The following is a 20,934-nucleotide window of genomic DNA, read 5'->3' on the forward strand; positions in this document are numbered from 1 at the left end:
GGCCACTGCACTCCAGCCCGGGCGACAGAGCAAGACTCCATCTCAAAAAAAAAAGAAATTCTATAGAGCTTCAGCATTCATCCCAATTTGTGGAAATAACTTTGATTTAGTTTTATACAGACTTGTGTCTACTCTAGTGAAAAGGTTTCCTTTTTTTTTCCAAGACAGGGTCTTGCTCTGTTTCCCAGGCTGGAGTGCAGTGACTCCAGGCAGCTCACTGCAGTCTCAACCTCCCAGGCTTAAGCTGTCCTACCACCTCAACCTCCTGAGCAACTGAGACTACAGGTGCATGCCACCACACCCGACTAATCTTTTTACTTTTGTAGAGACAGTGTCTCACTATGTTGGCCAGGCTGGTCTCAAAGTCCTGGGCTCAACTGATCATCCTGTCTCGGCCTCCCAAAGCACTGGGATTACAGGCATGAGCCACTGCACTCAGCTGAAAGGGCTTTCTTGACTACCGTTTTCCACTGACTTTAGGAACACTTTCTGGTTTCTATATAAAGGACTGACTTATCAATAAGCCACATTTTTCCCCTTCCTGGAAATATCCTTGAGTCTGTAGGATTTCTCTCCTCCACCCCCCACCCCCAACCCCACACACCAGGTTTCATTAATAAGAATAACTTTCCATGCTTCTTGTGTTCACAGGATGGCCCAGGAATTTTTAGTTGAGCCAAAAAGATGAATGAACTGTGCCCATTACAAACCTTGTTGATTATCTGACTGCTCCACAGCTCTAGATTCACTCATGTAGGTGGAAGATAGCAGAGAAGTAAGTTATTAAAGGTGTGGTATTAGTAACAGTCTGTTTAATGCTCATTAAACAAAGTTAACTGCCTACTTAGTTTATTCATTTAGTATTCTTTAAGAGATAACCCTGAGGATCATAGTATACTTCAGAGTTACGTCTAAGGTGTTTCATATTTCAGTTCTCCCAGGTTTTAAGAAGTAGGGATCAAATTTTGTAGTCTTGATGGTATTTATGACAGTTCTTTTCCATTGCATTCAACAATGTAGAGTCCAAGTGGAATCTGAGTTATGTGAGAATCATGTTTTTAAATAGAAAAGTGAATAGTTGGAAAGCTATTCACGGTAAATGAAATTATCCGTAGGACAGAGGCCTTATGCCAAGATGGTAGCTCTATTACTTTAGTTCCCATCTAGTTACGGGGGGAATGAACTGTTACCAGATGGAGGAAAGATTAGTTGTCATCAGTCATTCTAGTATATGACAGTAAAGATATTAGAAACTAAATTTTATTGTTGAAAGGACTTTTTCTTTATTGTTTGAACAAAGAAGACACAATTAAATGTGTGCCATTCTTCCTTCAATGAATTCTCCTCACCATCACTACAGCTTTTTAAAACAATTTTGTCAGAAATATCTTGAGGTTTCAGTGCTTCTTGTGTTCACAGGATGGCCTAGGAATTTTTAGTTGAGCCAAAAAGATGAATGAGCTGTGCCCATTACAAACCTTGTTGGTTATCTGACTGCTCCACAGCTCAACATTAGTTCCTTGATGGCTGAAATCAAGAACCCTGGAAGAACTTGGGCTCCAGAGTTCTCTTTGCCATATGGAAGATTCAGACTTGCCTGAGAAACTTGCATATGAAATAACTTTCAGGAAGTAAATGCTAAAGCTTGGCCACATGTTGCTTTTGTTCATCAGTGACTTCTGGATTAATATATTTGGGAAGACTAATATATAACAGAGTGGGCTCTGCCTGGAGAAAGCAAAGTAACCTTTTAGCCAATTAGAGAAAGTCTTTATATAATAGTTAACAGTCTTGGTTACAAGTATGATACTTCTGTAGTCTTTTAGGGGAGGTTGGCTCCTCTGAAGTCTTATTTGGAAGACAGATTCGTAAAGTGCCACTGGGCTGGGAACTCCTGTAAAGGGAATCGAAGCCTATCTCTGAAAAGATCCCCTAGGGTTCCATCAACCTGAACAATTTAGTCATTCTTCTGGAATGCAGGAGTTGTTCTCTACTGTGTCTTTAAGACTGCCAAAATGCAAACATAAAAGCACTTGAGGCAAATCCCCCTAAGAGCAAAGGGGACTGGGTGCCGAGGCTCACGCCTGTAATCCCGGCACTTTGGAAGGCCGAGGCAGGTGGATCACCTGCGGTCAGGTATTGGAGACCAGCCTGGTCAATGTGGCGAAACCCTGTCCCTACTAAAATAAAAAATTAGCCAGGGGTGGTGGAGGGCGCCTGTAATCCCAGCTACTCAGGAGGCTGAGGCAGGAGAATTGCTTGAACCCTGGAGGCGGAGGTTGCAGTGAGCTGAGATTGCACCATTGCATTCCAGTCTGGGTGATAGAGCAAGACTCCATCTCAAATAAAGAGCAAAAGGTTGGTTTTACTGCTTTATTTCTGAAGCCCAAGGGATATATTGCCCTCTTCCTTTTCCCCTTTACAAACAAGATCTTTTGCCAATACCATAACCCACCAGTACAGGAGTGCTGGACTAGCAGCACTCCTGAACAAGAGAATATCAAACAGAAAGGTTTGAAGTTCTTTGGCTAGCCCCTGTATAAAGTCATTGTATAAGACTGAATTGGAAATTTTATGTTTTTGTGTTGATGTTAGTACAAAGAAAACAACAGGAAGTTGCTTAGCTGTTAACCTCATTTTAAATCTGAGGGAGATTTTCCCCTTCCTATAGAGAAAGATGCTTTTGCTTGGCCTAATGACCACACTGGGCAGACAACAGGGTGAAGTCCAGAGACTTCAGCCTGTGTTATTAGTTTCAGCTACAGATGAGAAATAGCACTCCAAAGAAAAGCTAAACTGGTAACCTTGCTGTGTAGCAGAGATCTTTGGTCATAGGAGTATTCCTGTATGGGCCATAAGGTTGTGGTTTGAGGTGGAAACCCTGGAACATCAGCTGGAAAGTTGCCTTTAGAATAAAGACAACCTTCTGCAAGCCAGCCAAGGCAATACCAGGGCTTGGAGGTGGTGAGTTTGATAAACTAATCTATAGGAAAAAGTTCCTGTCTTAGTGCTTAGACAGTTTTTGTTTGTTTGTTTGTTTGTTTTGGTAGAGACAGGGTCTTGCTACATTAATTCTTTGGGGCTTGGTCTTCTTTTGCACAGGGCAGCTTGAGACTACAATCACTATGGCTTCCTCTCAAAACCAAGTCAGGGATTAGGCTCTAAGAATAACAATACAAGTACTAAAGACTGAAATTTTATTAAAGCCAAAGATTGAGAACTGGTTTCCAGACAGCTTCTGGCCAAGTATGCATAGGCTGTTGGCAGGAGTCCTGTAGAATAACCAGGGACCTTTAGGGTCCAAGCTCTGAGCTTCTGGGCACATTTTAAGTGGGTCTCACTTTCTTGTCCAGTCTGGAATGCAGTCACATGATCACAGCTCACTACAGCCTGGAACCCTTGGGCTCAAGCAGTTCCAACATCAGCCTCCTGAGTAGTTGGGACTACAGGCACGTGCCACCTCAGCTGTTTGTTATTTATTTTTTTATTTATTTAGAGACAGGGTCTCGTATGTTGACCATACATACGACTCAAAACTGCTGGGCTCAAGCAATCCTCGTGCCTCAGCCTCCTGAGTAGCTAAGATGACAGGCATGGGCCACCACTCCCGGCTTAAATAGCAGTTCTGTTTTTTGTTGAAAAAGGAGAAAATCATCATAAAAGAGAATTTGGTGAATACAAAAAGAAGGAATCTGAGTCATAGTCTTACCACCTGGGATGTTGAAAATAGCTGATGTAAGGGGAATTGGGTTCTGTAGTGAGCTGGGGCCCAAAATTCACAGCCAGAGTGATAAGGAATCTAGTTTGTAGGACGAAACTCCGGGACAGGCTGGGCGCGGTGGCTCACGCCTGTAATCCCTGCACTTTGGGAGGGTGAGGCTGGTGGATTACCTGAGGTTAGGAGTTTGAGACCAGCCTGGCCAACATGATGAAACCCCATCTCTACTAAAAATACAAAAAATTAGCTGGGTGTGGTGGTGGGCACCTGTAATCCCAGCTACTCAGGAGGCTGAGGAAGGAGAATCGCTTGAAACCAGGAGGCAGAGGTTGCAGTGAGCCAAGATCGCACCACTGAACTCCAGCCTGGGCACCAAAAGCAAAACTCCATCTCAAAAAAACAAAAACAAAAACAAAAAAACTCCAGGATAAGCCTCCTGCCACATAGCAAGTGCTGGAGCAAAGGCCATGCTCACAATGAAAGGCGCATACCCACAGGCTGCACAAGCTCCAGACCTCCTAGATCCAGCAGTACAGGGGTGACAGTGCACCTAGTATCTGACAATTTACCTAGCATCTAATGGGTGCCAGATTGCCTGTTGGGCTCTGCGCCACAAATTAAACCGAAAAGGTCCACTTTTGCAGCCCTTTGCAGGGTTGGACCCTGGTTGCATGGGATGATTGTGGGCACCTGTTTTGTGTAAATCTAAGTTAGTTGAAAAGCTTTCCTATCTTTCCTCCTTCGGCTCAGAGGGAAACCAGGGCAGGAATGAAGCAGTGAGAGCCTACTAAGTGCCAGGTACTCATAGACATTCATTTATCCACTGAATCCTCCAATAAAGTTTGAAGTAAGAATCATCCCCACTTTGCAAATGCCTACACTGAGGTAAAGTAACACTCAATTTGAAGGGCTACCTACCAGCTCACACCAGGGACAATTCAACATTCTTACTATGAAAGTGTCAGAGGGAATGCAGCCCTAGAAGCATGAGATTTTGGTGCCAACTTTCATAGCAAAGCAAGAACTTCAGTCACTAGGTCCACACAGCTCAAGGTTGACCTCTTTACTGTTCATTGCCTCTCTGTCATATTAGGTGAGGACCAAGACCTGCCTCAGACCCCTAACAGCAACATTCTCCAAGGCAAATGAGGCTGGAAGGGGCTACATTCAAGGATACTTTGGGTTCATTGGTTCATTAGTCTATGAGGCTGGCAAAGAAAGGACTTGGGTTAGGACCACTGGTTTATATTCTAAAGAGGCATCCCTGTGTGACACAACATCAAGGAAAAAAGCTCTAGCTCTAGTGTAGGTAAGAATAGGGACTAAATAGTGTCAATGTCACTCATCCTCTCTCCATCTTTCTTTTCTGAGACAAGGTCTCACTCATTGGCCAGGCTAGAGTACAGCAGCTCTATCATGGCTCACTGCAACCTCAACCTCCTGGCCTCAAGCAATCCTCCCACCTCAGCCTCCCAAGTAGCTGGAACTACATACAGGTGTGCACCACTATGCCTGTCTATTTTTTTAAATTGTTTTGTAGAGATGGGGTCTTACTACGTTACCTAGGCTGGTCTTGAACTCCTGGATTCAAGCAATCTTCCCACCTCCCAAAGTGCTGGGATTATAGGCACGGAGCCTCTGCACCCAGCCTCAATTTTTATTTTCTGTTCTTTGATTTCCAAGAAATCTGTTCAGATGATAGTCTTTTTACCCTATCTCCTCATTTGGTCTAGTGTGTGTGGATGAGCAGGGCTTCAGGCCCACATCCATCACTGATAGGACCACATGCAGAGGACTCTGACCCTACTGCAGTCATTGTGAAAACCTTCCAAACCAAAATCAGAAGGGTAACCAACACCACCACCACCTAGCCCCAGGAGTCCTAATTTTAGAAAAGGCAGAGTGAGCTGTGCGCAGCATGCACCTGTAATCCCAGCCACTCTGGAGGCTGAGGTGGGAAGATGGCTTGAGGCCAGAAGGTCAAGGCTATAGTGCACTGTGACTGCACCTGTGAACAGCCACTGTACTCTAGCCTGGGCAACATACCAAGATCTTGTCTCTAACTTAAAAAAAAAAAAAAAGAAAGAACAGACAGAGTGAACTTCGGGGAAGAAACAATCTTGCCTGGCTTGCTTTTCATTATATATATGTATGTATGTATATACACACACACACGCAGATACACATACCCAATGACAGTAGAGATTTTTTTTAAGGGTACACTCTTTGTTGAATGAAGTTTCCATATGACCAAAAGTCTTCAATAAGTTCTAAAACGCTTGCCTCTGAAGATCTGTGTTTACTCTTATTCCTACAGAAAGGTATCCCTAAACTAGTTAAGAATGACAGCCATAACTAGATGTTTTAGGGCACACAGGTCTTAGATACCAGAAGCTGACAGTCTCCTTGCAGACATAAAGGGATACCCAGCAGATTCTTTAGAGCTGGAGAGCTGAGAAACACCAACTTATCTCACATTTAGGGTAACACAATTCTCTTTTTTTTTTTTTTTTTTTGAGACGGAGTCTCGTTCTGTTGCCCAGGCTGGAGTGCAGTGGCCGGATCTCGGCTCACTGCAAGCTCTGCCTCCCGGGTTCACGACATTCTCCTGCCTCAGCCTCCCGAGTAGCTGGGACTACAGGCACCCGCCACCTCGCCCGGCTAGTTTTTTGTATTTTTTAGTAGAGACAGGGTTTCACCATGTTAGCCAGGATGGTCTTGATCTCCTGACCTCGTGATCCGCCCGTCTCAGCCACCCAAAGTGCTGAGATTACAGGTTTGAGCCACCGCGCCCGGCCCACAATTCTCATTTTTTAGATGGGACAGTACGTATTTTACTACAGACTACAAAGCATCAGAGGATGGACAGTGACAGTTAATATGATTCCTCTCATTGCCCATAGGTAGGCCACCGATCCAAATGGATCCTGAGTTCAGACAGAATCCTTACCTCCTGATAAGGTAGATTATCAGGTGAGCCACAGACTAAGGAATGTTTCAGAAAGCAGTTTTCTAGGTGTAGTTTGGATTTAAAAAAAAAAAAAAAAGTTCTCCTCCTATTTATTACTTGTCCCTTCCTATGATCTCACTCTATCTTTACCCCAAGTCTTCACCAAGACACTGTATATGAACTTCTATGTGATATGAGGTACTGTTTCAAGGCTGACAGTGGGTCATTTTACCTATACGACTACTGCTGAAATGGAAACATTTAGATTTCTTTGCCATTTTCTATTCCAGAAATAAAGGATGAAATTCTAAAATACTGGTTAATTTTATATGTGAGATAGCCACAGAAATTGTAAAACACGAGAAGAAAAGCAGTTTAAGTGAGGAAACAATGAGAGAAAACCTATTAGAAAATTGAAACAAAACTTGATTTTGATTAACTAGAGAAGTCTTCAAAAACAAACTAAAGGAGGCCGGGTTTAGTAGCTCCTGCCTGTATTCTTAGCACTTTGGGAGGCTGAGGCAAGAGAATCACTTGAGGCCAGTAGTCTGAGGCTGCAGTGAGCTATGACTGCACCACTGCACTCCAGCCTGGGTGACAGAGTGATAGACCCCAGCTCTGAAAAAACAAAAATAAATAAAAGCAATGGAAGGGAAATCATTCCACAATTTAAACTTGCTTTATGCAGTACATGCATTCCTGAAAGGCTATTATTATTTTATCAGGGCATCATATCATATAAAGAAATGGAATTCATGAGAAACCAATGGAAATGCATTTTCTTCTCTTTTTTTCATAAGCTTCCTACTCAGACTAAGAAAATGCTTTTTTTTTTTTTTTAAGATGGAGTCTTGCTCTGTTGCCCAGGTTGGAGTGCAGTGGTGTAATCTTGGCTCACTGCAGACTCTGCCTCCTGGGTTCCAGCGAGTCTCCTGCCCCAGTCTCCTGGGTAGCTGGGATTACAGGCACATGCCACCACACCCAGCTAATTTTTGTATTTTTAGTAGAGGTGGAGTTTCACCATGTTGGCTGGGCTGGTCTCAAACTCCTGACCTTGTGATCTGACTACCGTGCCTCCCAAAGTGCTGGGATTACAGGCGTGAGCCACCATGCCCAGCCTGCAGGGTCCAGCGTCTTATTTGCCACTATCGCTAGTACCAAGCACAGTGCCTACCACTGCTGAGTGACCCCTCCTGTGATAAACTACTGCCTCCCAAATGAAGCCCCTCTCCCAGTATTTATGCCTAGACCTATTTACTTAATGGAGCGGACTAAACAAGAAAAAGGAGTAGAGAGGAGGTACAGAACAGACACTTAGTTGAGGAACATTAACAGCAAAATTTCAGAGCAAAGCAGGACTGCAACAAGTATTTCTTAAGAGGCTATGTGCAAGGTGGTTCCTCAAGTCTAGAAGACCCAAGCCTCAGGCTTCCTCCAGAAAAGCAGACTGGGAGACACAATTTACAAATCAACTGGCTGACCAGACAAAGCCCTGGAATCCTGTGTCAATGCTTTTTAAACTAAGGCCAGATGCTTTTTGGTAGGCCGCCTCTTTCCATGAGCTGGTGGGTACTTCAAGTCTATGATTTGATTCTCATTTCCTAAAAAAGGATGAGTATGTGTGGTAGTTGGGTATAGGTATGGTATAAATTTCAGGTGGAAATAGGAGTTAAAGGATATGATTTGCCTTGGTGGGGGAAGAAAAAGGCCATAAAAGAGAATTGCACTTAAAGGTACATTGTCGAAAAATCTAAACTATAAAATTCATTACCTGCCATTACATCAACAACAAAAAGGCATTTTATTTTATCATTTTTATTTTTTTGAGAGTGTTTCACTTTTGTCACCAAGGATGGAGTGCAACGGTGCGATTTTGGCTCACTGCAACATCTACCTCCCAGGTTCAAGCGATTCTTCTGCCTCAGCCTCCTGAGTAGCTGGGATTACAGATGTCTGCCACCACGCCCAGCTAATTTTTTTTGTATTTTTAGTAGAGACGGGGTTTCACCGTGTTGGCCAGGCTGGTCTCAAACTCCTAACCTCAGGTGATCCGCTCACCTCGGCCTCCCAAAGTGCTGGGATTATTACAGGTGTGAGCCACTGTGCCCAGCCCAAAAAGGCATTTTAAACAAAAATTCTGACATTTAAAAACTGAAAATATATCGCGCTACTGCACTCCTGCCTAGGTGACAGAGCAAAACTCTGTCTCAAAAAAACAAAACGAAAAACAAAAAACCCTGAAAATATGAGCCCAGGAGTTCAAGGCTGCAATGAGCCAATACTGCACCTTTGTACTCCCGCCTGGGTGACAGAGTGAGACCTTGGTGGTAAGAAAAAAAAAAAAAGAGAACTGAAAATAGAAGAGGGCTTTTACAATGTTGATGAACTCAGAGTACATGATTTATAAATACATAAATATCCATGCATACTTTTACAGTGATAACTACTGGAAAAAATGAGAATGTTAAAAAAGCCAATCTAGACAGAGTCCTTCTCGTTCCACCTGCCTCTTTATGTTGGTAATACCAGGAGTCTTAAGAAAGCTGCTGTGGTCTATGTCACATTCATCCCAGCCTCCTTTCTAATCCTGTAGCTGATGATGAAAATGTGATAAATCTTCTGGCTTAGCTTTGATGCTGGGAAAAAAAGAAAAGAAAAAGTTATATAACCACGTAGTCCAGTGAATCAAATTCATCTGCATAAATTAAAATATAGCAGTGATGTAATACTTATGTACTATCCAGACAGTAAGTATACTCAGAAATTATTAATATTTTACAACATACAGAAAATTCAGCAAAACACTGACCACACCATCCATTTGGAAGCCAGAACTTGATTTTCCTATCTTGTCACTTGCAATCTATAAATGTTCACAATTTAAAGTGATAATGGAAATGCTTAAAATACTTTTCCTGGCATGCTTTGCAGTCAAAGGTTCTAAAAACAGAGTCACACAAACACTTATTGTTCTAAATTAAAAGCAGTCAGTTCAGGTAGTAATTCACAACATTTCACATTGAGTCAGGATATTTAGATGTGAAGGTTATATATTTCTGGATTTCACACTATTAGAAACTGTAAAAGCATGTCTTCAAATAGTGGTGAAATGAAGCAGAGCTATTCTTTCTGGGTACTCTCTAGCACCTCTGGTAAATTTAAACTTGGCTTTAGACAACTTTTAAGCAGGGTGTGAAAAAATCACTTTGGCTGTCACCTTGTATTTGAATGAATTTGCTTAACATTTAGCAATGCAAGTGAATCAATCTGAGAGTCTTTTTAGTAATCAGAGATTTCAAGGTATGACCTGTTTCCTAGGTAGGCCAGTCAGTGTTTTTTTTTTTTTTTTTGAGATGGAGTCTCACTCTGTCACCCAGGTTGGAGTGCAGTGGCGCGATCTCGGCTCACTGCAACCTCTGCTGCCCAGGTCTAAGCAATTCTCCTGCCTCAGCCTCCCAAGTAGCTGGGATTACAGGTGCCTGCCACTGCACCTGGCTAATTTTTGTAGTTTTTAGTAGAGACAGGGTTTCACCATCTTGGCCAGGCTGGTCTTGAACTCATGACCTCATGATCCACCCACAATGGCCTCCCAAAGTGCTGGGATTAGAGGCGTGAGCCACTGCGCCCGGTCCCAGTCAGTCTTTTTGAGATGAAAAAAAAAACAAAATTCCTCAGCAAAAGCAAATTATAAGAAGACTTTCATCATTTAGGGGAATGCCTAAAGTAACCATCTTAAGTCCAAAGAGAAAAAAATCCCCTAAGCCATCTCTCAAATGACAGGACAGACCAACGCTATGGAAGCACACAGCTGCCGCCGGTTTGGGCTGCTGTGAATACCGTCTTTTCCACAGGTGTTTGCAGGTGATCCACTACTGACTCATGAGCTCCAGACAAGACTGGTCTGTGGGAAGAGACACACCTTTTCTGGCTTCTATTTCTAGTGGATAAAGAGTAAAAGACAAGTAGCTCCAAAGAGCGTTTATCTTGGGGTACAACAAGACCTCTGATTTAACTAATCTGACAGGCTGATTTTTTTTTGTTTTAACTTTTCTTTGAGACAGGGTCTCACTCTGTCACCCAAGCTGGAGTGCAGCGGTACAATCATGGCTGACTGCAGCCTCAACCTCCCAGGCTCAAGTGATCCTCCCACCTCAGCCTCTCGAGTAGCTGGGACCATAAGCATGTGCCACCATGCCCAGATCGTTTTTTTTTTTTTTTTTTTTTTTTTTTTTTGAGGCGGAGTCTCACTCTGTCGCCCGGGATGGAGTACTGTGGCCGGATCTCAGCTCATTGCAAGCTCCGCCTCCCGGGTTCACGCCATTCTCCTGCCTCAGCCTCCCGAGTAGCTGGGACTACAGGCGCCCGCCACCTCGCCCGGCTAGTTTTTTGTATTTTTTAGTAGAGACGGGGTTTCACCGTGTTAGCCAGGATGGTCTCGATCTCCTGACCTCGTGATCCGCCCGTCTCGGCCTCCCAAAGTGCTGGGATTACAGGCTTGAGCCACCGCGCCCGGCCGCCCAGATCGTTTTTATTTTATTTTTTGTTGCGACAAAAGTCTCACTATCCTGCCCAGGCTGGTCTGGAACTCCTGGGCTCAAGCAATTCTCCCACCTCGGCTTTCCAAAGTGCTGGGATTACAGGCGGAGCCACCAGGCCAGGCTTTTTTTTTTTTTTTTTTTTTTTTTTAATACTCACCAACATTTGCACCATCTTAGAATCACAGCTGCTTCCACCAAGGAAGCGGCAACTCTAGTACCTCAGAGCTTACCAAGATGACAAAATGCACAAAAGCAGGCACACTTGTTTTTCTAACTTTTCTTTGAAATTTCTTTTTCTTTCTTTTTTTTTTAAAATGTCCCACCCCATCGCCCAGGCTAGAGTACAGTGGTGCAGTCTCGGCTCACTGCAACCTCCATCTTCCAGGCTCAAGTGATTCTCCTGCCTCAGCTTCCACAGTAACTGGGACTACAGGCATGTACTACCACACCTGGCTAATTTTTGTATTTTTAGTAGATGGGGTTTTATCATGTTGGCCAGGCTGATCTTGAACTCTCAACCTCAAATGATCCGCCCACCTCATCAGACTCCCAAAGTGCTGGGATTATAGCCATGAGCCAATGCACCTGGCCTTTCAAATTTCATAGTCACTTTTCTTTTTATTTATTATTTTTTGTTTTGAGACAGAGTCTCGCTCTGTTGCCCAGGCTGGAGTGCAGTGGTGCGATCTCAGCTCACTGCAACCTTTGCCTCCCAGGTTCCAGTGATTCTCCTGCCTCAGCCTCTTGAGTAGCGGGGATTACAGGCACGCACCACCATGCCCAGCTAAATTCTGTATTTTTAGTAGAGATGGGGGTTTCACCATGTTGGTCAGGCTGGTCTCGAACTCCTGACCTCATGATCTGCCTGCCTTGGCCTCCCATAGTGTTAGGATTACAGGTGTGAGCCACCATGCCTGGCCTTCATAGTCACTTTTCATACTGCCATTTTCCCTCTTGGGATAAAAGTATTCTCAGAAAAAAACGGACCACGTAATTAGGTTGACAGCTTCTTTGAGTCAGTAATGATAGCTTCCTAGTCAATCACTCCTTTCTCCTTAAGACATTACCTTGGAAATATCAACTCTGACAGTCATAGCAATGACACCTTTCCTGAGTCAGCTGCTGCTCTTTGTTAATTATCGCTCATTAATTGGTAAGGTGAGCAACCACAAAGGCTGCTAGCAGGATCCTAGGATGGCAGTTAGATAATCAAGATTGTTTACTCAATGTATGCGTGTTTGAATCTCCTTTCAAAAGAAAAAAAAAAAATCATATACTGCAACTGTCCAACAAATCCCACCTGTCAGAAACCAATGCTCATTTCTTTTCTCAGACTTAAAAAAAGAGCTGGACAGATTGCAGAGCTGTACTTGCCTCAAAGCTGCAGAATAGCCATAAAGTATTTTTAAAATCTTAAAGAGCCTGTGCCTCCAAATCATCATCACTGTCTGTCTTGAGATACCAACAATGCCAGGAAATTTACTCCCACTTGGTAGCTAGCTTTAAAACTCAACTGAACTCTAATTTTTTAGCTAAAGATCAATTCTGGGCAGAACAACAACAGACGTTTTCAGGTGTATGGCTGGACATCAGGAGTATTTTGTCTATGGGCTGGCAATGTTGCCTAATGTTTATCAGCATCCTCTATCATGTGTGCAAAGACTGCAAGCAAAGGACAAAACTGCTGCAAAGTCCTCATGGCTCTCTTTCCAGTGGCCTTCAATGGAGAGGGGACAGCCTTCAATACCACACAAATTTGTCATGGTACACAGATCAGATGACTCGTTCCCAGAATGGGCTTATCTAGACAGTGACTCACACCAGCACTTTGGGAGGCTGAGGCGGTTGGATCATTTGAGACCAGCCTGGGGAACACAGCGAAACCCGGTCTCTACAAAAATTAACCAAGCATGGTGGCGCATGCCTGTAGTCCCAGCTACTGGGGAGGCTAAGGTGCAAGGATCACTTGAGCCTGGGAGGTCAAGGCTGCAGTTAGCTGTGAGCAAGTCACTGCACTCCAGCCTGAGCAACAGGCAAAACTCTATGCACAAAACAAAACTGGCAAAACTCTATGCAAACAAAACTGCGAAACAAAACAAAACTGGCAAAACTCTATGCACCCACGAAGTATCTCACTTTTCAGAATCAGCTGAATTTCACTTACAGTGGCATCAACAGACTCAAGTTAAACCTGGCTACTTAGAAAAACGTAAGTTTTATTTGAAGGAAGTTGCAACACACAATTCAAAAATGCTATTGAAGTATGGCCTCTGTACAGGTTTCTTCCACATAGCTAACTGCTAATGATTAGTAAGATGGCGGCACTGGTTTCAAGATGATAATTTCATGCCTGAGGACTCTTCTCTGTAGACTCACACTGTGCAATGACAGTGTCAAGAATGAACATCCCAGGGCAGGGGCTCTGTACATTTTTTAGGTATAAGACCCCTTTAGGATGTTTCAGAAAGACCCTTCCTAACAAACACACACACACACATTTCACACTGGTCTATAATGTTTGGGACATGCCAAACCTCCTCAGTCTCCTACTGGGGTCTGCAGCCCAATGTCATTAGGTGTTCTGATCTCTAATACCCAACATGACTGGAAGGAGTTCAGATACCTTTCAGAAAACATATAAGACAGAGAATCATAATGGAGAACTGATATAAAAAAATCAGAAAACCTTTCCAGGCATGGTGGCTCACACCTGTAATCCCAGCACTTTGGGAGGCTGAAGTGGGCAGATCAACTGAAGTCAGGAGTTGGAGAACAGCTTGGCCAACATCGTGAAACCCCATCTCTACTAAAAATACAAAAAATAGCCGGGCGTGGTGGCAGGTGCCTGTAATCCTAGCCACTCGGGAGGCTGAGGCAAGGGATCACTTAAACTTGCGAGGCAGAGGTTGCAGTGAGCTGAACCATTGCACTCCAGCCTGGGCAACAAGAGCAAAACTCTGTCTCAAAAAAAAAAAAAAAGGAAAATCAGAAAACCTCTTAGAAACAAAAAGGAAAGAATCTACCACAAGCAGTTAAAAAATAAAGGCTCGGCCAGGTGCAGTGGCTCACGCCTGTAATCCTAGCACTTTGGGAGGCTGGGCAGATCACTTGAGGCCAGGAGTTCAAGACCAGCCTGGAAAACATGGCAAAACCGTCTCTACTAAAAATACAAAAATTAGCTGGGTGTGGTGGTACCCGGCTGTAATCCCAGCTACTGAGGAGGCTGAGGTGCTAGAATCACCTGAGCCGTGGAGGCAGAGGTTGCAGTGAGCCGAGATCGTGCTGCTGCAATCCAGTCTGGGCAACAAAGTGAGACTCTCTCTAAAAAATAAATTTAAAATAAAGGCTCACCTCACTCCCTGCCTACCTCTGCCTCTGCCCCATAAGGTATACTCCAGCAGCCAGAAACTATCTAGCTCCTCCCTGGCTGGGCCCCAAGAACCTCACTATAGGACACCCAAGGACTGCCCAGTATGTTTTTAAGTATTACATGAGAAGATCCCAAAAGCCACAAACTCCCAATTCACATTGCCCCCTGGCTAAAAACAGTAGCCCCTTTGTAACAGCTGGTTTTACTTATTTATTTATTTTTTGTCAGGAGTACTGCGTTGAGGTAACAGCCAATTTTAAAAACATAATAGCATCTCAAAAACCAACCTGAAGCTTTTCCCCAGGTTCAGATTAAAACTAAAAGAATACTTTCTTAAGAAAAACAAACCATCCTGAAAATCAAGTGGGGTGTGCTATTTGGGACTGAAATACTTTAGGAGCAACTGAGGATTTGATTAGTTCCTTGACACCTATATGGAAGAGGACCTCTGTATGTGCCCCACCTCCCAAGACAAGACCTGAATGTGGAGGAATGGGCTTACCTATGTTTCTAAGGGCAGACCTAAAAAGGGACCAGTAGCTTCTTATTCTATTGCTTCAGTCGATTTTATAAGTATTTTCTGAGTACCTTCTCTGGGGTATAAGTATACTAGGTTTGGGAGTACTAAAGACTAAATAAAACTTTAGATACCATCTCTTCCCTGAAGGTCACAACTGCTTTAAAAGAGGTCTGGATAAAGTGCCAAAGGAATTTTGGAAGATAAGCGAGCAATTAATTCTGCTGCCTGAGCAGATAAATGTGAAACAAGTACATATTGGGGGTGATTCTGAAAAGTATTAATAGCTAGGATGCCCAGCTCCATACTCTGAGGTTCTTTCTGCCACACTCTCTATAGGCCCAGCTCCAGCATCCAGATTCAAGACTCTAGGCAAGACTCACTGTAAAAAACCCATCGCCTGAGATTAGACCCCACAGGATAGAGAACAGCTATGGTATCGACATTGCTCCAGCCGCATTCCTATCAGCAAATCAGAGAAGCCAAACTAATCAGGTCAGCACTCACAGCCAGGGTAAGGATGAGTTAGTTACTCTATTACCAACAAGATTTTTTAACAAGTAGGAAACAAGTATTCTAGCCAACATTTTTTTAAACATCAAGCAAAAATCTCAAAACAATGTTCCTAAACACCCAGAAGAGGTTAAGCTTATGTGTTACCTCATCAACAACGCATAATTCATCACAATGTGTTGTCAACTACTTCTGAAAAGGTTATACCAATTATGGGGAAATAATAATGAAAAGGTATAGGTCTTTGGGGTAGTAAACAAGAGCACTCAAAAACAATATACTCTAATATAGTGTCATCAAAGCAGGGACTGTTAACTCTACACCATTTCATCACATACACTTGGAAATCCTATTTACCTTTTTCATTAACTCACTTCTGGTAGTAAATTGTGGCAGGTCTTCCACTTCAATCCCATCAGCCATTTCCATCACCTTGTCTAAAAGGTCTTTATTGTAACTGCACAATAAAAAGTAATAAGGTAAAAACGTCGGAAGAATTGTCATTGTGAATTAATAAGAAACTGCAGGTTGCTCAACCATAAAATCAGCTCTCAGAGAACTGATCTGATACTGCAGGGCCAACCTATACATGTTCAGCACAAGGTTTTGAGATGGAGTCTTGCTCTATCCCCCAGGTTGGAGTGCAATTGTGTGGTCTTGGCTCACTGCAACCTCCACCTCCCAGGTTCAAGCAATTCTCCTGCCTCAGCCTCCTGAGTAGCTGGGATTACAGGCGTGTGCCACCATGCCCGGCTAATTTTAGTATTTTTAGTAGAGACAGGGTTTCGCCATGTTGGCCAGGCTGGTCTCGAACTCCTGACCTCAAGTGATCTTCCCGCCTTGGTCTCCCAAAGTGCTGGGATTACTGGCGTGAGACACTGTGCCTGGTCCTGTGAACACTTCTTGCTTGTAGATACAGAAGTGGACTTTATAAATACCAGTAAAGCAAATGTTTCAAGATTTAGAAGAACAGAGGCACTGTACATCCAACAACAGATATTCTCAGATACAGGATGAGGGCCAAAATATTTTTGTTTATTTTTTAAGTACATGGAATGTCAGTCTAACAAAAACATTATTTATTTGCCCAATTCTCTGACATTTGCCTAACCATGGAAAACCAGGATTTCCCAGGAGCACCTAGAAGGCAGGGAAAAGGGACGGTGTCTCTGGCATTGGTTCCCTACATTCTGTTCTAATAAACCCCAATATGTGAAGCAAAACCAAGTGGCTTAGGCCTGGAGGGGCCAAATGACCAGAGTTAGGCAACCATAATAGGTGTAGAAACCAAGATCAAACCAAGTCACCTTATTTTCCTAACACAATTTCAGGAAAATGGAGGCTCTCTAATAGGGAGTCTCAAGATTTGCCACCTTCCTCATGGAGGGGTGAAGGGAATGCCTTATCAGGCACTTCAAAAGCGGGCCTTTGTCCTTTTGGTGCAGCAGCCAGGATGAAGTGGGCTTTGGGACCTTGACAAAAAGGCATCAGTCATTTTCATAAGAGGGAAAGCAGAGAGGTGAAGCTGGTTCCTACTTAGGACCCAGTGGGCTGTGGAGTGAGGACAAAAAGCCATAGGATACAGATTACATCCTGTCATTAGTGGTTAAAATCCATCAAACCTGCCAGAAGCTGCATGGTCCTAGTTATATCACTTCCCTCCCTAAGCTTTTTCATCTGTAAAATGGGGATCTCCGTTTCTGTCTCTGCGCCTTGCCATGTAGGTGACAGGGGCTAACGGACTTCGAATGCACACTGCAAAGGTGATGGTTTGAGCTAATAATAGTAGTAATACAAACAACAATAGCAACTTTTGAACCCGCCATGTATTTAGCTCTTCACCCTTTAATTATTACAGTCATCATAACCACCCTTTTACCAGAAGAGAAAACTGAGGCTCAAAGATAAGGATCGTTCCAAGGGGACTTCAGGGTGGGAATCAGTCTTCGGGCCGGCCAATGCGGATGGAGGTTGGGAGCGGGTTCAGTCTGTGGCAGAGGTTCGGGTCAGGGGTGAGCCCTGGGAGAGGGCTTGAGGGTCGGAAGGCAGGGGACAGGATCAGCCGGCCGGCAGGGGTCCGCACCTGCAGCCTAGGAAGAGATGGTTGGCCCAGACCATGGAGAGGGACAGCAGCTGGTCCAGGCGGCCACCGCCGTCGGGCGGGTCGCGGTAGTCGGGCAGGTGGCGCAAGATGAATTCCATGCGTGCCTTCCATTGCTTCTCGCTCTCTGAGTAGGAGCGGAACTGCTCCGCGAAGTCGGCCGCCTGCCTCACCCCGGAGACCAGCTCCTCCACTGCAGCTGCCGCCTCGCCACCGACCATGGTGCCCTCCGCAGCCGAGGACCAGATAGCCCGCCGCCTTCCCGACGCGCACTGCGCCACCACCTGCCAGCCAGAGGGGCCCCGTCAGCGCACGACTGCTCCAGAAGACCAGCCTGGAGCGCCCTCGCCCGGAGCGGCGGCCTGCGGGGGCACAGAGCGGCTCCCGGCTCAGACCGCTGCAGCCCGTGGCGCATGCCCTGGGTCTACCCAGGGCTGCAAGGGCCCTTCGCGGTCGACCCTGCTGGGAACCGGTGGGAAAACTGAGGTCCCTAAGCACAGAGTCGGAGCGCCCTCTTCCAATTGGCAGCTGGATGCCAGTCAGAGCTATGCTGTGTCCTTCTTGCCCTGGGAGTTTCCCGGGCACCGCCTCATCCTAAGGGATACCAGGTGGCCCGGGTCAGGGATAGATAGGTCCACTTCCAGGCGTCTCCACAGCCACGCAGGTTGGGGCCCGCCTTCCTGGAGCGAGTAAATCCATCCATCCGGTGAATACTTGCCAGGCACACTGCTAGGTGCTGGAGAGGCAAAGAAAGCACACTCGGAGCCCTGCTCGCCTGAACTTTACCATCGAGTGGAGGAGCAGACATTAGTGAACTAATTGCTCAAGTAAATGGAGAATTTCAGCGTTGACAAGTACTAGTAAAGAGAAGTCCAGCGTGCTACAACCATGAATAAGCAAGCAAGGGACCCAATCTAGTCTTGGGGTCAGGGAAGTGATCCTGGAGAACTGAAGAATGAGCAATTTTCTGAGAAAAGGGTTGGTCAGAGCAAGAGAGAGCATGGCCTGGTAAGAGAATTGCAAGATATGGGGTAGGAGGGGCTGAGGGGCAGGGCAGGTAGAGAATGGAGAAGATGAGGTTGCAGAGGTCAGCAAGGCCAGTAGGTCAGGCAGGGATCCTGGCTAGATCCCAAGAATGGAGAGCCACTGAAGGATTATAACCAGAACAGTGACACCTGGGTTTACAAAAGATGCTGGAAGAAGCCAGAAAGAATGTGTCCAGAGGAAATGAGCAAGTTTGGATTTAGTTTTAAATAGAGACAGGGTTTCACCATGTTGCCCAGGCTGGTCTCAGCCTCCCAAAATGCTGGGATTACACATGTGAGCCATCGCGACTGGCTGGGCCTGAAAGTTTCTATTTAGCTGGCATGACTCTGCTGTCTGTTCTAGGCTCAGGTAGCAGACACACTGAGAGACAAAAGAGCTTCCTTTAAAGTGCTGAATTCCCCATCCCTGGAAGCATTCAAGTACCGTAACTGGGTGTTGGGGCTCAGAAACCAATACCCCAAAATGTATTTTGACATGCTGAACTGATGAAGAAGCCTCAAGGTCTCTCTGACCTCACCCACCACCAGACTCCTGTCAATTCTTTGTTCTTCCCAAAGCCCAAGATGAAGTTGTTCCCTTAGCTGCCTAAATTTAGTCCAGAACACCAAAGGAAACAATTACCTCTGGTTCCCTCCCTGAGTTTTCATTAACTGAACTCGTTTTGCAGGAGGAAAGACTGAAGTATGTCAACACACCAGGACAGACTTTTGTCACAAACCCTTGACTCCTCTGCAGGCCCAACAAACTTTGTCCCAGGCCATTGCATGTTCTTCAAGCCCATTGAATTACCCTAAAAATCACAGGCTGGGCACGGTGGCTCAAGCCTGTAATCCCAGCACTTTGGGAGGCCAAGACGGGTGGATCACGAGGTCAGGAGATGGAGACCATCCTGGCTAACACGGTGAAACCCCGTCTCCACTAAAAAAATACAAAAAACTAGCCGGGCGAGGTGGCGGGCACCTGTAGTCCCAGCTACTCCGGAGGCTGAGGCAGGAGAATGGCGTGAACCCGGGAGGCGGAGCTTGCAGTGAGCTGAGATCCGGCCACTGCACTCCAGCCTGGGCGACAGAGCGAGACTCCATCTCAAAAAAAAAAAAAAAAATCATTTACTACCCATCTAAAACATCCACACTCTGGATGATAGGGAAATCACTCTGTGATTAACTATGCACATTAATAAACTTGTCTGCCTTGTCTCCTCTTTTTTTTTTTTTTGAGATCAAATTTCGCTCTTTTTGCCCAGGCTGGAGTGCAATGGCGTGATCTCTGCTCTCCGCAACCTCTGCCTCCCAGGTTCAAGTGATTCTCCTGCCTCAGCTTTCTGAGTAGCTGGGATTACAGGCACCTGACATCACACCCAGCTAATTTTGTATCTTTAGTAGAAACGGGGTTTCACCATGTTGACCAGGCTGGTCTTGAACCCTTGATCTCAGGTGGTCCGCCCTCCTCGGCCTCCCAAAGTGATGGAATTATAGGCGTGAGCCACAGCACCTGGTGCCTTTTCTTGTCTTAATCTGCCTTTTGTCAACTGATTTTCGTGAACCTTCAGAGAGCAAAGGAAAGTTTTCCCTTCGCACAAGGAGTCACTTGAGCCTTCACCAGCTTTGAGAGATTATTGGCATAATAGACTTCCCCATTGCCCCCAGTCAAATGTGAGGTTGGGGTACAGAGGTGAGCCTAGAATCCACGATCTAGGGCTCCAGTGCAGGTCCTATATTGTGACTGTGGCCTGTGGGGAGAGCTGATCACGTCCTGTCTGCTGCTTCTGCAGCTTCTTTTGGGGCATCAGGGTCCCCAGAAATCAGAGACTCAACAAAGCGTGGAAATACAGGGCAGTCCACACAGAATGAACCTGAAGACCCAGCACCAAGCTCAGTGATATGGCGTTATGGTTAACAACAGGGAGGCATGGTATTCATGCTCATATGGGCAAGCAAAGTGTCAACAGGCCTGTGAGACCAAAGACAGAGTCAGCTACTCCCAGCAATCAGGAATTGGTGCACCGACCTAAAAGTTCCAAAAGTGAGTGCAGATCACACATCCTGAGAGGCTTGTTAAAATGGCAGACTCCCCCAGGCTCACCATTGGGTGTTCAGAATCAAGGCCCCAGGTAATTCTGCTTCTACCTGCCGCTGACCAAACTTAGAAAAACTCAAAGTTGTTGAGGGTTCTCTGAGCAA

The 20,934-nt window shown here is 45.1% G+C and overlaps 1 protein-coding gene across 1 annotated transcript; it reads right to left on the reverse strand.

The window, feature by feature from the left end:
- Positions 1 to 8,445: 8,445 nt before the first annotated feature.
- Positions 8,446 to 17,975, reverse strand: CDKN2AIPNL (CDKN2A interacting protein N-terminal like). Its single transcript, XM_011958809.1, has 3 exons — positions 17,690 to 17,975; positions 15,964 to 16,063; positions 8,446 to 9,304 (listed from the first exon to the last, which is right to left on the reverse strand). The coding sequence occupies exons 1-3, from the start codon at positions 17,926 to 17,928 to the stop codon at positions 9,293 to 9,295; spliced, it is 351 nt and encodes a 116-aa protein (XP_011814199.1). The 5' UTR covers positions 17,929 to 17,975; the 3' UTR covers positions 8,446 to 9,292.
- Between the last annotated feature and the right edge of the window lie 2,959 nt (positions 17,976 to 20,934).

The sequence above is a fragment of the Colobus angolensis genome, unplaced genomic scaffold (assembly GCF_000951035.1).
Source record: "Colobus angolensis palliatus isolate OR3802 unplaced genomic scaffold, Cang.pa_1.0 Scaffold476, whole genome shotgun sequence".
In the NCBI taxonomy this organism is placed as follows: domain Eukaryota; kingdom Metazoa; phylum Chordata; class Mammalia; order Primates; family Cercopithecidae; genus Colobus; species Colobus angolensis.

What these genes read in the sequence shown, in the direction of transcription:
- CDKN2AIPNL (XM_011958809.1), bottom strand. Translation starts at nt 17,928, where the DNA reads ATGGTCGGTGGCGAGGCGGCAGCTGCAGTGGAGGAGCTGGTCTCCGGG. An exon ending in CATCTCTTCCTAGGCTGCAG is followed by an intron (nt 16,064 to 17,689) that starts GTGCGGACCCCT and finishes TTTATTGTGCAG; the next exon opens with TTACAATAAAGACCTTTTAG.